Genomic DNA, 12,041 nt, shown 5'->3' on the forward strand with positions numbered 1-12,041 from the left:
TACCATAGTGGAAATGCAACAACAGGGAAAAGGTGACTAAAGACAGCTTGGAGACAGTCCTCACTGTGTAGAATTCCGGTCAGTGGCAGGTGCTCTATTTCCCAACTCATTTCCCAGAGGACCGGCTTGGCCAGAGGAGGAGTGTGTTTTTGAAACTCCCTCAACTACTTATTGCTCAATCCAAGATTTTTACTTAAGAAAAAAATAAAAGTTGGTATGTGGGGGTGGGGATGGAGAGCACACGAGACTGGGGTGATGCTAGGATGGGTTATCGGCATCTGTTTAACTTCTCTTCATTCCTAGAATGGGTTTTAAGGCAGCAGTTCTCGTTCTTGGAGATGCTGTCTCTCCCTTCTTTGGAACTTTTGAGGGAGCTACTGCTGTATCCCTTCCCCTAAATCCTTGGCCACTGAGAGGTTCCGAAGAATTGACGGCGCTGTTGGGAAGAGGGGCCTTAGTTTTCCCATCTGTAAAATGACTAGATGAGTCCTGACGACCCTTTCAGCGTTGACGTCAATGCAACAGGCATTTATTATGCTCCTACTACATGTACCAGGTGCTGGGGATTCATGGAGGAAAAGCCGCCTGTACTCAGATAACTTTTGTACAATTACTGAATGCATATGATGACCAGGGCCTGCGATAATCTAGGAATTGGCATCGTGCCTAGCACTTAATAAGCGCTCGACTGATCACCCGCAGGCGGGGCGGGGCTGATGTCTCTCTCCGCCTAGAGATGATGACTGAGAGTAGAAACTGTCATGGCGGCCCTGCTGGGAGGCTCAGAGCCGAGGCAAGCTGCTGGGTGGGCAATGTCCAGGGCAGCCCAGTCAGCGCGCGGGCGCTGGGCGGGCGACCGTTAAACGGCCAGGCGGTAGCAGTTGGTGGAATGTTCATGCTACTCAACCCCGAAGTGTAACTACATACACAGTGAGGGGGGAAATCAGAGCGTCCAATCAGAGAAGCGGAAAAGGTGACAGACCTGGCCACTAGCCAATCCTAAAGCCGTCGGGGGGGGGGGGGCTGTCTAAAAAAAAAAAATCTACGTTTCCCCGCCCCCCACCCGTCAGTTAGCGTGGAGCAATGGGAGGTACTTGGAGAGCTCGGTAACCCTAAGAAGACCACGCCCGCAGAACTTTCTTTTTCCCGATTGGCCCCAACCCCAGCACACCTGAGGGCGATGGGACGTGCCCCAAGCCGGCAGGTCTCCTCAGGCCTGGAGGCGAGGACACACCCCTCCGCTTGTGTCCCTGTATTACCATTTGCTCCGCCCCAACCCACACACCCATTCTTCCCTCCCTTCACCTCCATCCCCGCCCTCCTCCGGCCCGAGGAAATTAGGCTTTCCCCGGAGCTTTGCGCCCCACCTCCTTTTCCTCTCCAGGTAGCGGGGCATTAGAGCGCGCGCTGGAATAAAGTGTTCATTCAGGGTAAAGGGCGGCTAGGCAACGGAGTCAGAGGGCTAGAACTGGCTACGGAAGTGACGTCGGAGGGCTTCCGGGGGGGGCGCCGGCGGGGAAGTCGGCGGTAGTGGCGGTTGAGCGAGTCAGAGTGTCAGCGGCTGCAGGCGACTACAGTTCGGTCCGCGGCTTGCTCCTCTCTTCCTCTCAGCTCGGCTTGTGTCTGTGTGGCCGGCGCGCCCGCCTTTCCTCCGCGGCCGTGACCCCCCTCGTTGTCGGAGCGGCAGACCTGAGGAGCGCTGAGCCCGGCCGGCAGTTTGCCAGCTCGGGGAAGGGGCCCCAGAGGAGGAGCCGCCGCCGCCCCGGGAGCCTGGCTCGTGGAGCGAGCCGCCACCCACCTCATTTCGTCTCCTCCCTCGTCGGACTGGGCCCAACTCTCTTCTAGAGCAGCCCTGCCCATCTCCATGAATGGAAATCGGCCCCGCAGGTGAGTGGGAGCCCCCTGTGGTGTGTCTCCAGTTCCCCCGCCCCGCGTGCTCCCCGTGGGAGGTCTGTGGGAACCCTCACTCCGCTGTGAGCTCTCTGCCCCTCCTGGGAGTCTCCGCGGGGTCCCATGGGGGTGTGTTTGTGTCACGCTGAGAGCGGTGGACGCCACCCATCTCTGTCACTCCTGGGTGAAGTGTGTGGGGAATAGCTTCGTGGGCCAGCTGTCCATCCTTCTGCCGCCTTCACCATCCCACCCTGAGGGGCTGTGGAAGTGGTCTAGAGGGTGTGTGCGCGTGTGTGCTGACATCGCTGTGTCTGAGCATGTCACCTTTAGGAGATGCTCTGCTGTTCATTACTTTGTCTTCCGCAGGGAGATAGTTTGCTCGCTAGACAGGGCTGTGTATGTCCCAGACTTGTTTTTAGACTTCTTGCTCGCCTCACGTAATTGTCAGGATTAAGGAGAGAACGAATGTGTTGGAGTAACTTTGAAAAAGTGTATAAACTGCTGTGGAAATACTAGGTGATACTTGTTGCTGCTGCTCTCCTCTTTACCCTTAATCGTCGTTACCATTGTAAAGTGCTCTAAAGTTAACCCTTTAAGTAAATCCACCTAGGTCATTGCGTGAGTGCCTTGGTCTTGCCATTGCGTCTGTGCCATAGGCACTGGCAGGGTCCTTTGGGAATTTAGAATGTCAGACTGGATAAGCTCCTTGAAGACAGGGACCATCTTTTTGTTTCTATTTGTATTCCCAGGGTTTAGCGTAGTGCCTGACACATAGTAATCGCTTAATTTGTGTGGATGTGTAAAGGGAACGGTCTTTATGGCTGTGGAAACTGATCTAAAAAATTAGTGTCAGTGGTGATTTGTTTTTAAACAGTTTTAAATGCAAATATAACATTTCTGGAGATTTTGCTTTGGGGGGAAAGTTGAAATCTAAGCAATGCTTTGTCCACTTTTATTCATCAAAAAAAGCCCTTTGTGTAGAAAATTGAGATGTATGCCCTACTTGATTTGTTTCTAAAATAGTCATATTTGGCAAATCTAACTTTAAAAGTATAGTTTATTCAAACATTTAGAAATTAATTTGATTTACTATTTAGATAATTATCATAAATGGAGCTACAAATTGCTGAGCTTTGAACTTAGTCTTTGCCTGTTTTAGAAACAGGCAAAAACTTGAAGAAGAAACCAACATTATAGTAAAGCCAAATTGCTTCATTTTTTCTGGGCATGATGCCCACTGTAACATCCAACAAATACAGAAAACATTCTTTTTCAGAAAAGATTGTGAGGGGGAAAAGAGCCCTCCATCTCCAAATTCATCAACTACAATTTTTGTTCTTAAGATGCTATTTTCTTACCATTATAACATCCTATAAAACGGAGCTTTTGTTTACCTGCATTTGGGCAAACTACACCATCTTTTACAAGAATTTTGGCACTGACCTTGAAAATCAGGAGAGATGTGGGTTCGCTGATAATATCTGAGACAATGAAAATTCAGTAAGCATTTTATTAAGTTTGAAGTAATATACCAAGTACTTGTTTGAGAATACTAAGATAAAAAATTCCTTTCCCTCAAACATCTTGCTATATTATATTAATTACATATTATATTATATATTATTTTCAAAACCTTTCACACACTTTATGTCATTTGATCTTTAACAATAACCTTAGGAAGGAGGTGTTATGATTGTCCTTATTTTACAAATGAGGAAACTAAGGCTCAAAATCAACAAACAGTAAGGACCTACTGTGGGTAAGAGATTATGCCGCAAAATAGGGACAGTATCTGCAGTATCTGCTCACATTGTTCTGAAATATAAATAAAATATGTAAAATAATTTGCAAATTTTAAAACTCCACATAAATGTCAGTTGTATCTTGTATATTAAGTTTTCTTTATCACATGGTTTTTAATTTAGCCCAATAGCAATGTATGAGAACCTTACCTTTATCCTATAAATCATTCTAAAACAAATTTTCTCACTTATGCTTTAGGTAAAAGAAAGCAAAAGGGCTTTTTTTTTCTTATCATTTTCTCTGCACACCCCCTTCCTCTTCCTTTTTTGACTCTTTACATATCTAGACTCATCCACTTTGTTTTTTCTGTTTCGGTACAAAGTTATAGGAAAGATCAGATGTAATCTGCCTTTTTAAATGAATTTCTCAAGAAGTTCAGTTTAGTGCAAATTATACTGTGTTCTTGCCATTTGAATAGTTTTTACTGCTTTTATCTTATACTAATGGTGAAATACATTCTCATATAAGTGAAAACAGAGGTAGTTAATTTGTACTTTGTCCCTGTGCTTGAACATCTTGACATAATCACTTTATATGCTTGGCTATAGTAGCTAGTATGTAAATCTACTATAGCCAAATAACTAAAAATAACTACAGTATTATTTTAAAATAATCATCTATGGTTGTTATTTAATAAAACAATCTTGTACTGTTCTTTATATTTTTGATGATGGGGAATATGACAGCTCAATAGTAAGCATTTATATGACACTATAAGGTTTGATTAGATGAAAAAGGAATACTGAACCTCAGAAAGGTTTGTGAAAAAGAACTTGAGATACGTAGTAGAGAATATATTGTAGTATAATATTTAGATGTTAGAATATCAGATTTTCAGAGTTAGAACCAGGACCCTCATGACCATTTAGTTCAGTGGTATCAAACTTAGATAGAAATGGGACCACTACAGAAGGATCCCTGTGGATTGTATTGACTTAGAAAACCACATATTAACATTATCTGTGTTGTATTGAATTTTTTTTATTTTCCTGAATATTTTCCAATTACATTTTAATCTAGTTCTGGCTGCACTTGGGAGTGTTGTGTGGTTTGTCTGCAGGTCCAATGTTTGAAGCCTCTGATCTACTCTAATTCTGAACTGTCTCAACAAGAATCCTAGTTTACAGCTTCCCTGACAAGTGATCATCAAAGTGTTTTAGTCACCCATTTGGTACTTTAGAAGTATAAATTGAGCCCCCCCCCCCTCCAGTTATGTGCTAATGTTATTTTTCCGAATTTCTGAAATGCTCTGAAATAAGAATCTTAGGACATAAGGTAATTGTTTTAATTAGTGGTTAGATAATAAACTCCAATTATAGAATTGTTTTATATTAGATGTCTCTGGAGAGAAAAAAAACTATATAATTTTATTTGAATTGTTTTGTGCATCATTTCCACAAACTTTAAGCCTCTTGTTTCAAATAAAACATTTTAACTAGTGTTTAAGATTATTTTATGGTCTTGACATCCCTATTTATCACAATTAATTGATACAAGTGAGAAAACTGTCCAAATTTAACTTAAACTGTGGGTTTAAGGAACTAGATAGGATTACTGTAGTTTCAATTCAAACTTAAAAAAAAAAATTTGAGTACCTTTTCTCCTTCACCCACCCCTCTAAAAAATAGCAAGATAACCTTTTAAAAGCAAAGATTAATTGACTTTGACCCATCACCATTATAATAGTGTGTAAACAAAGCAAAACAGTCACCACAATGAAGAGTATGAAAGATCAAAAAACTATGTCAACCAGAAAATACTGAATCTTGTTTACTAAGCAGGGAGACATGGTAGCCAATGGAAATGCTAGTTTCAATTATAAACTCCTCTATAAAGCATTCAGGGATGACAAGAAATTATGAGCAGCATTGCTCAACAAAACAGTGAAAAGAAATTGAGTGGGAAATGACTGCAGAGAGGATGGCACTGGAGCTGACTGAGTTAGGGCATATGGAAAGATTTGTATATGAAGTAAATCATTCAATAAAGCAGTGATTATTTGTTAAACACCTGCTATGTGCCTGGTACTGTGTGAAACCCTGAGAATATAAATATGAAAGTGAAACAGTTCCTGCTCTCTAATTGGGATAGATAATAGATAGGAAAGAAGAGAGAGGGGGGGAGAAGAGAGGTAGGAAGGAATGAAGGAAAAATGGAAGGACCCACTGAAAATTTTTGAAAGGGGGTGGTGGTGACTTGGTCAGACCTATACTTTAGGAAACCAGTTTAGCAGCTGTGAAAAAAGCTGTATTGAAGCAGAAAGAGTTGAGCCAGGGAGACCAGTTAGAAGGCTGTTGTAGTAGTCCAGGTGAGAGATGAGAGCCAGAACTAGAATGGTAGCTGTATGAGTGGAAATAAAGGCATGTATTTTGCTGCCATCATTCATTCTAATTGAGTTTAGCTCCACTATCCCATCAACTTAAATGGCCCTCTCAAACTTGGTCTCAAATCGGTGTTGCTCATTTTTATCATTGAAGAAATGTAGGCTTCTTAAAAGAATGAATCTCAGCCACAGACTGACTGCTCAAAGAAAAGCCAATAAAGGCTGCAGAAAAGATAAAAACATTATTTATATGTAGTCTTGCAAAAGATAAGATTATATAGGTTAACCAAAGAATATTGCCCACATAATTCATATTCAAGTTTTTAAAAATCTTAATTTCATTAGCAATACTATAACTATAAGATTTCTGCCCCTAAACTTATCATCTTTTTGCATGTATTGGCTTAGATAACTGAAATGGTCTTATAGTCTTCCATACAGCTTTTAGAAAGAGTTAATTCTTAGGAGATTTTGAGAATTTTTACCTAAAACAGTAGGTTAGTTATTTTCATTAAACCTAAGTATATTCTTTTGATTTTTCTACTACTCAAACTCTTCTCATTGCATCTCAACACTCATGCAAACTGATACAAAAGACATTCCAAGAGTCATAGCACTCACTTATATACTGAAATGCAAACTTCATGTTGATCTTGGCTGCAGCTACATCATGAGGGACAAGCACCTCTGAAATTCCTGTCAGAGGAATCAAAGGCAATGAAGTGAAGCATTCTGGTCTTTACAAAGCTGATAAATCAGTGAATTTCAGTTTCAGTTAAATTCAGACAGTTTTCTTGCCTGGATCAAGCATAAAGTTATTTAATAACGATAGCCAACATTTATATAATGCTTACTATTTGTGAGGCACTGTGCTAAGTGCATTACAATCGTTATCTTATTTGATCCTCACAATAGCTTATGGGTGTTAGGTGCTATTGTTTTTCCCATTTTACAGATGAGGAAACCGAGGCAAGTTACTTCCCCCGGGTCACACATCTAGTAAGTTTCTGAGGCAGGATTTGAACTTGGGTCTTTCAGACTCTAGGCCCAGCTCTTTAGCCATTCTGCCACCTGGCTATTTGTTTGGCATTTAAAACTCTTTAAAGCAGGCCCCTTTCTACCTTTTGTCTCCCTGTAGTTTACTTTCAGCCACACTCCCTGATTTAGCCATATTAAGCTGCTTGTATGACACTCCATCTTTTATCTTGTGCCTTTACATTGGTTGTCTCAGATGACTGCAGTTTGCTGTCTCTCTCTCTCATCTTAGAAACTCTGGCTTGAAGTGCCCCCTTCTGGGGAGACCTTTCCTGAGATTCCTCTTCCGTCCTCCCCCCACCTCCAAGTCTTCCTCTCTGTGGTTACTTTCCTTTCACTTCTTCACATATCACTTTGTGCTAGAGCATATAAGGTCCCCGAGAGTGGCAGTTATGTTTGCTCTCCTGGATATCCTTAGTGGTCATGCAGTAATTGCTAATAAATTAATTAGTAAACATTAAAACATAATGCAGCTGTGAGTATAGAACACAGCTTACATACTCAATGGCATGCCCATTTTAGGATATTTCTTGGTATGCTTATAATTTAAGAAGAAAAGAATATTCATGTCTAATTTTAGGAAGTAATGGATTTCATATTTCCCTGATGCTTTATTAAATACAGCATACTTTATGTTAATTGCCCAGTTTCAATTTGTTAGTATTTGTAGTAGGTTTGACTAGTTATAAGAGTTTAAACAATTATGGAAGATTTAAATGGCGAGGTGTTGTTAGTAGCTGTACTTAACTGTTTGCAATTGACAGAGTAACTTGAAGAAAATAATCTTAAAACAACTCAAAGCTTTGCAAATGTTATGAAGAAATAACTGAAAATGAATGTAATGAATGAAAAGACCTTTAGATGATGGTACTTTTAAAAAGCATTTTTTTTTCATTAAAGGGAGTGAAGATATCTTCATTAATGTGGAATTGACTTATATTTTCCAAAGGAAATGATGAGTTGTTCTGACTGGGCCTCTGAGTCTAAGCAAAGGTTTGGGGCCCTGTAAAAGGGAATTTTTCCTAGAAGGGTTCTTTCTGTTGGACGTGGACCAGTTCTCTATGACATAAAAAAGCTTCAGTTTAGAACAGAATATCTGCTTAGACAAATTATTTTGAGCTTCTGAACCATAGTTAAGTGATATTTTATTAATAACAAAATTATCTTGTCTCACACTGTCTGTTTAAAGGATTTTGGTTCTACTTAAAGGGCGGATTAGATGAAATTTTTCATTAATCTAGGCTCAAATTCTTTGTTTTGTAATACTGAAAAGTGAGAAAAGTATGCTGTTTTTACGTTGTTGGTAAGTAATTATATGCTTGGATGAAGGGAGAACTGACATTTCTTGCTTGAGGGAAGGTTAAAATAAAAGGGTATTTTTATTTCAGATCAATATTCTTTCCATACTTATTTAAAAGATTAGAAAAAATTGCTATGATGCCTCAGAATGCTCCCATGAATAGCCTTTACCAGACATTCCTACTTCTAATTCAGTTATCTAGTATACTCAATAGATCCTTATCCTTGGCTTTTAAAGAAAATAGACATGACAAAGTGTAGTATATGGTTCAAGCATAGTGTTTCTGCAGTTAGGATATGTAAACAGCTTTTCTGTGTTTGTGGATTTTTTTTGGTCTTCCATTATCTGTGTGGTACTATTAGTGACTTTCTTCAGGTATTCGTTCTCTCTCTCTCTCTCTCTCTCTCTCTCTCTCTCTCTCTCTCTCTCTTTTGTAGTTGGTTATAGCCAGAGATGGAGTCTGAATGCAGATCAAAACATACTGTTTTTTAGTTTATTTTTTTTTATGGGGTTTTTTTTTGGTCTGTTTTCTTTCACAACATGACTAATATGAAAATATGTTTTGCATGATTGCACATGTGTAACCCATATCAAATTGCTTGCTGTTGGGGTGGAAGGAGGGGGGAAGGGAAGGATAGAATTTGGAACTCAAAACCCAAACAAATATGAAAAATTGTTTCTACATGTAAATGGGAAAAATTTTTTTTAAAATCCTTTTATCTAGCATTCAAGATCCTCCCCAATTTCTTAACACTACTTTTTCGTATTCTAACATTCCTCTCCTTTACACACATTGCCAAACTCAACTATTCTTTGTACTACTTGACCCCTAACTTCCCTGCTTTTTACCATTTCACTTTCTTCTCTGTCTTGGATATCTTCCTTCAGCTTGATTTGTTCCATACTGTCCAGTAAAGCTCAAGTCAAACATCACCTCCTTCACAAAGACTTTCAATAACAGCCCCTACATATTTTATCTCCTAGAGGACAGGAAATGTTTTATTGTTGTTATATCTCCAGAATCTAGCTTAATATTTTGCATATACTAAGAAGCATTTGGTAACTAGAGCACTACATATCTCACTCATTTATATTTGGCTTATTCTATTACTAGAAAGTAAGGTCCACAGAAACTGGAATCCTGCCTATCTTATCTAAATCCTCTGTCTTTGCTAGCACCTATTTTGTTTGAATGAACTCAGGAAACACTTAAAACTTCATGTCTGTCATCCTAATATATAAAGATTTAAGTATGACTAAGTGTAGACTACTGTAAAGCAGTGCAATCATTCTGGATGTCAATATGGAATCATTCGAGAAAAGTGACACCAAACCCACTATTAAGCATAACTCTCTAAGGAAGTCATAGACAGAAGAAGCAAAGGTCCGATAAATACCCAAATCTTCATAGCACCTATCTGTGGTAGCAAAGAACTGGAAACAAAGTGAGTGCTCCCTAATTAGAAAAAATGCTTTAAAAAAAAAACAACACCTCAGAGCCTTGGAGTTTTGGTGTTTTAAAATTTTTTTACTTTTGGAAATTGTGGTGTCCCATGACTCCGTCATATAACATCATCAGGAGAAAAAGGAATTCTAGAATTATAAAAAATATGAAACACAAGATATGCCAGATAAAAATATATAGGGGAGGTTATCTAAATCCAAAGACAGACAACATTATAATTATTGAAAGAAGCAGATAGAAAGAATTGGACAATTGCTTTGGTATGTGAAAACCAATTCCAGTGCTCTGTTGTTCTTCAGTTTCAGAAGCTGCATATTATAATGCAGAAAAAATTTTCGCCACCAAACATAATTGATGAATATCTCTTAACATAGAGTTTCCTCATTCTATAACTGTAAATCTTCTTTAGTGAAGGGAGGGGAAATGTCTTTTATCACTTGTTCTTTATATCTGCTATTGATCATAGTTGCCTTTTATGTTATTTATAGTTATTATTCTGATGACACCTATCTCTCATCTCTGTATCTTTGCACTGACAGTCCCTTATGCTTAAAATATATTTTCAAATTTGTCTTTTCACCTCTTAGAATCTCTTGTTTTCTTCAGAGCTCAAGCAACACCTTCTATATGAAGCATTTCCTGATCCCATTGCCTGCTAGTGCCCTCCCTTCCAAAAAAAGAATCTTTTTTATTTATTTTGTATATTTTAGATACTTTGAGATGTTTTAAATCTCTCCAACCTCCCCCTCCTTAAAAAAATTAAAAAGAAAAATAAAACTTGTAAGAAATATACATAGGCATAAAAATTCCCACATTGGCCTTATAAAAATGTATGTCTCTTCTGCATCTTGAATCTATCATTTCTTTGTCAGTAGAGGGGTAGCATTCTTCATCAGCCTTCTAAAATCACGGCTGGTCATTGCATTGATCAGAGTTCTTAAGTCTTTCAAAGTTATTATAGTGTGGTTGTTGCATGTGTTGTTCCCCTGACTATGCTTATTTCATTCTGCATCAGTTCATACATATCTTCCCAAGTTTCCCTGAAATCATCCCTTTCATCATTTCTTATGGTATAGTATAATAATGTTCTATTACATTTGTATGGTATAATTTGTTCAGCCAATCCAGAATTGGTGGGCACTCCTTAATTTTCATTTTTTTTTTGCCAGTATAGAACCTTTTCCTCTTTCTTTGATAGCTTTGGACTATAGACCTTGTAGTATCAAAGAATATGCACTGTTTAACAACTTTTTGGGTATAGTTTAACATTGCTTTCTAGAATTTCCAGAAATGCACTGCCCTACCAAGTGTACATTAATGTGCCTGTTTGACCATAACCTCTCCAACAATTGCCATTTTCCTTTATTGTCAACTTTGTCAGTCTGAGGAATATGGAATAGAGCCTTAGTTAATTATTTTTAAAAATTTTTTTTGCTTTTTGGAGGGCAATCAGGGTTAAGTGACTTGCCCAAGGTCACATGGCTAGTTTTTGTGTTAATTGTTTGAGGCCGGATTTGAACTCAGGTCCCCCTGTGACTCCAGGGCCTGTGCTCTATTTACTATGCCACCTAACTGCCCCAGTTAATTTTCATTTCTCTAATTTTTAGTGTTTTGGAGCATTTTTTCATATGGTTAATGATGACTTAGGTTTCTTTCTTTGAAAGCTTCTTGTTCATATCATTTGACTATCAGTTGTGGGGAATGGATCTTATTCCTATAAATTTGAATTTGTTCCCTATATATCTTGGAAATGAACCTTTTTCAAAGAAACTTCCAAGTCTTATTTTAACCCATACCTATTTTAAAACTTAATTTAATTTTTTTAATTAATAAAAAGCCACCTTCTCTCCCTCTTCTTCCATTGAAAAAGAAAATAAAACCCTTGTACCAAATATGCATAATCAAGCAAAATGAATTCTTCCATTGGCCATCTAAAAATAGATATATAGATATTGGTAGATTGCGTCCACTATCATTCCCACTTTCTCATTTATCTTCAGTCATTCCCTGTCTACTACTGACTGCTTCCTAACTACTTACAAATATGTCCAAGTCTTCCCCAATCTCAAAAGCCCTGATTTGATTCATCCATTCTTGCTAGTTATAGATAGGTTCTATAGCTAGGTGATGCAGTACATAGAACAGGAGTCAGGAAGACCTGGATTCAAGTCTGGCCTCAGACACTTACTACCTATGTGACCCTGGGCAGGTCATTTCACTGTGCT

At 38.8% G+C, this 12,041-nt stretch overlaps 1 protein-coding gene across 1 annotated transcript in view; it reads left to right on the forward strand.

Annotated features, from left to right (window-relative positions):
- Positions 1-1,062: 1,062 nt before the first annotated feature.
- AGO3 (argonaute RISC catalytic component 3) overlaps positions 1,063-12,041 on the forward strand; it is a 107,506-nt gene continuing 96,527 nt past the window's right edge. The window contains exon 1 of the mRNA XM_069067929.1: positions 1,063-1,887. Within this exon, the coding sequence (XP_068924030.1) occupies positions 1,869-1,887 (19 nt within the window). The 5' untranslated portion in view covers positions 1,063-1,868. The remainder of the gene's footprint in view (positions 1,888-12,041) is intronic.

This window comes from Petaurus breviceps, unplaced genomic scaffold (assembly GCF_028583685.1).
Source record: "Petaurus breviceps papuanus isolate PSGF00001 unplaced genomic scaffold, PetGlider_PUasm1.0 90760, whole genome shotgun sequence".
Classification (NCBI taxonomy): Eukaryota; Metazoa; Chordata; class Mammalia; order Diprotodontia; family Petauridae; genus Petaurus; species Petaurus breviceps.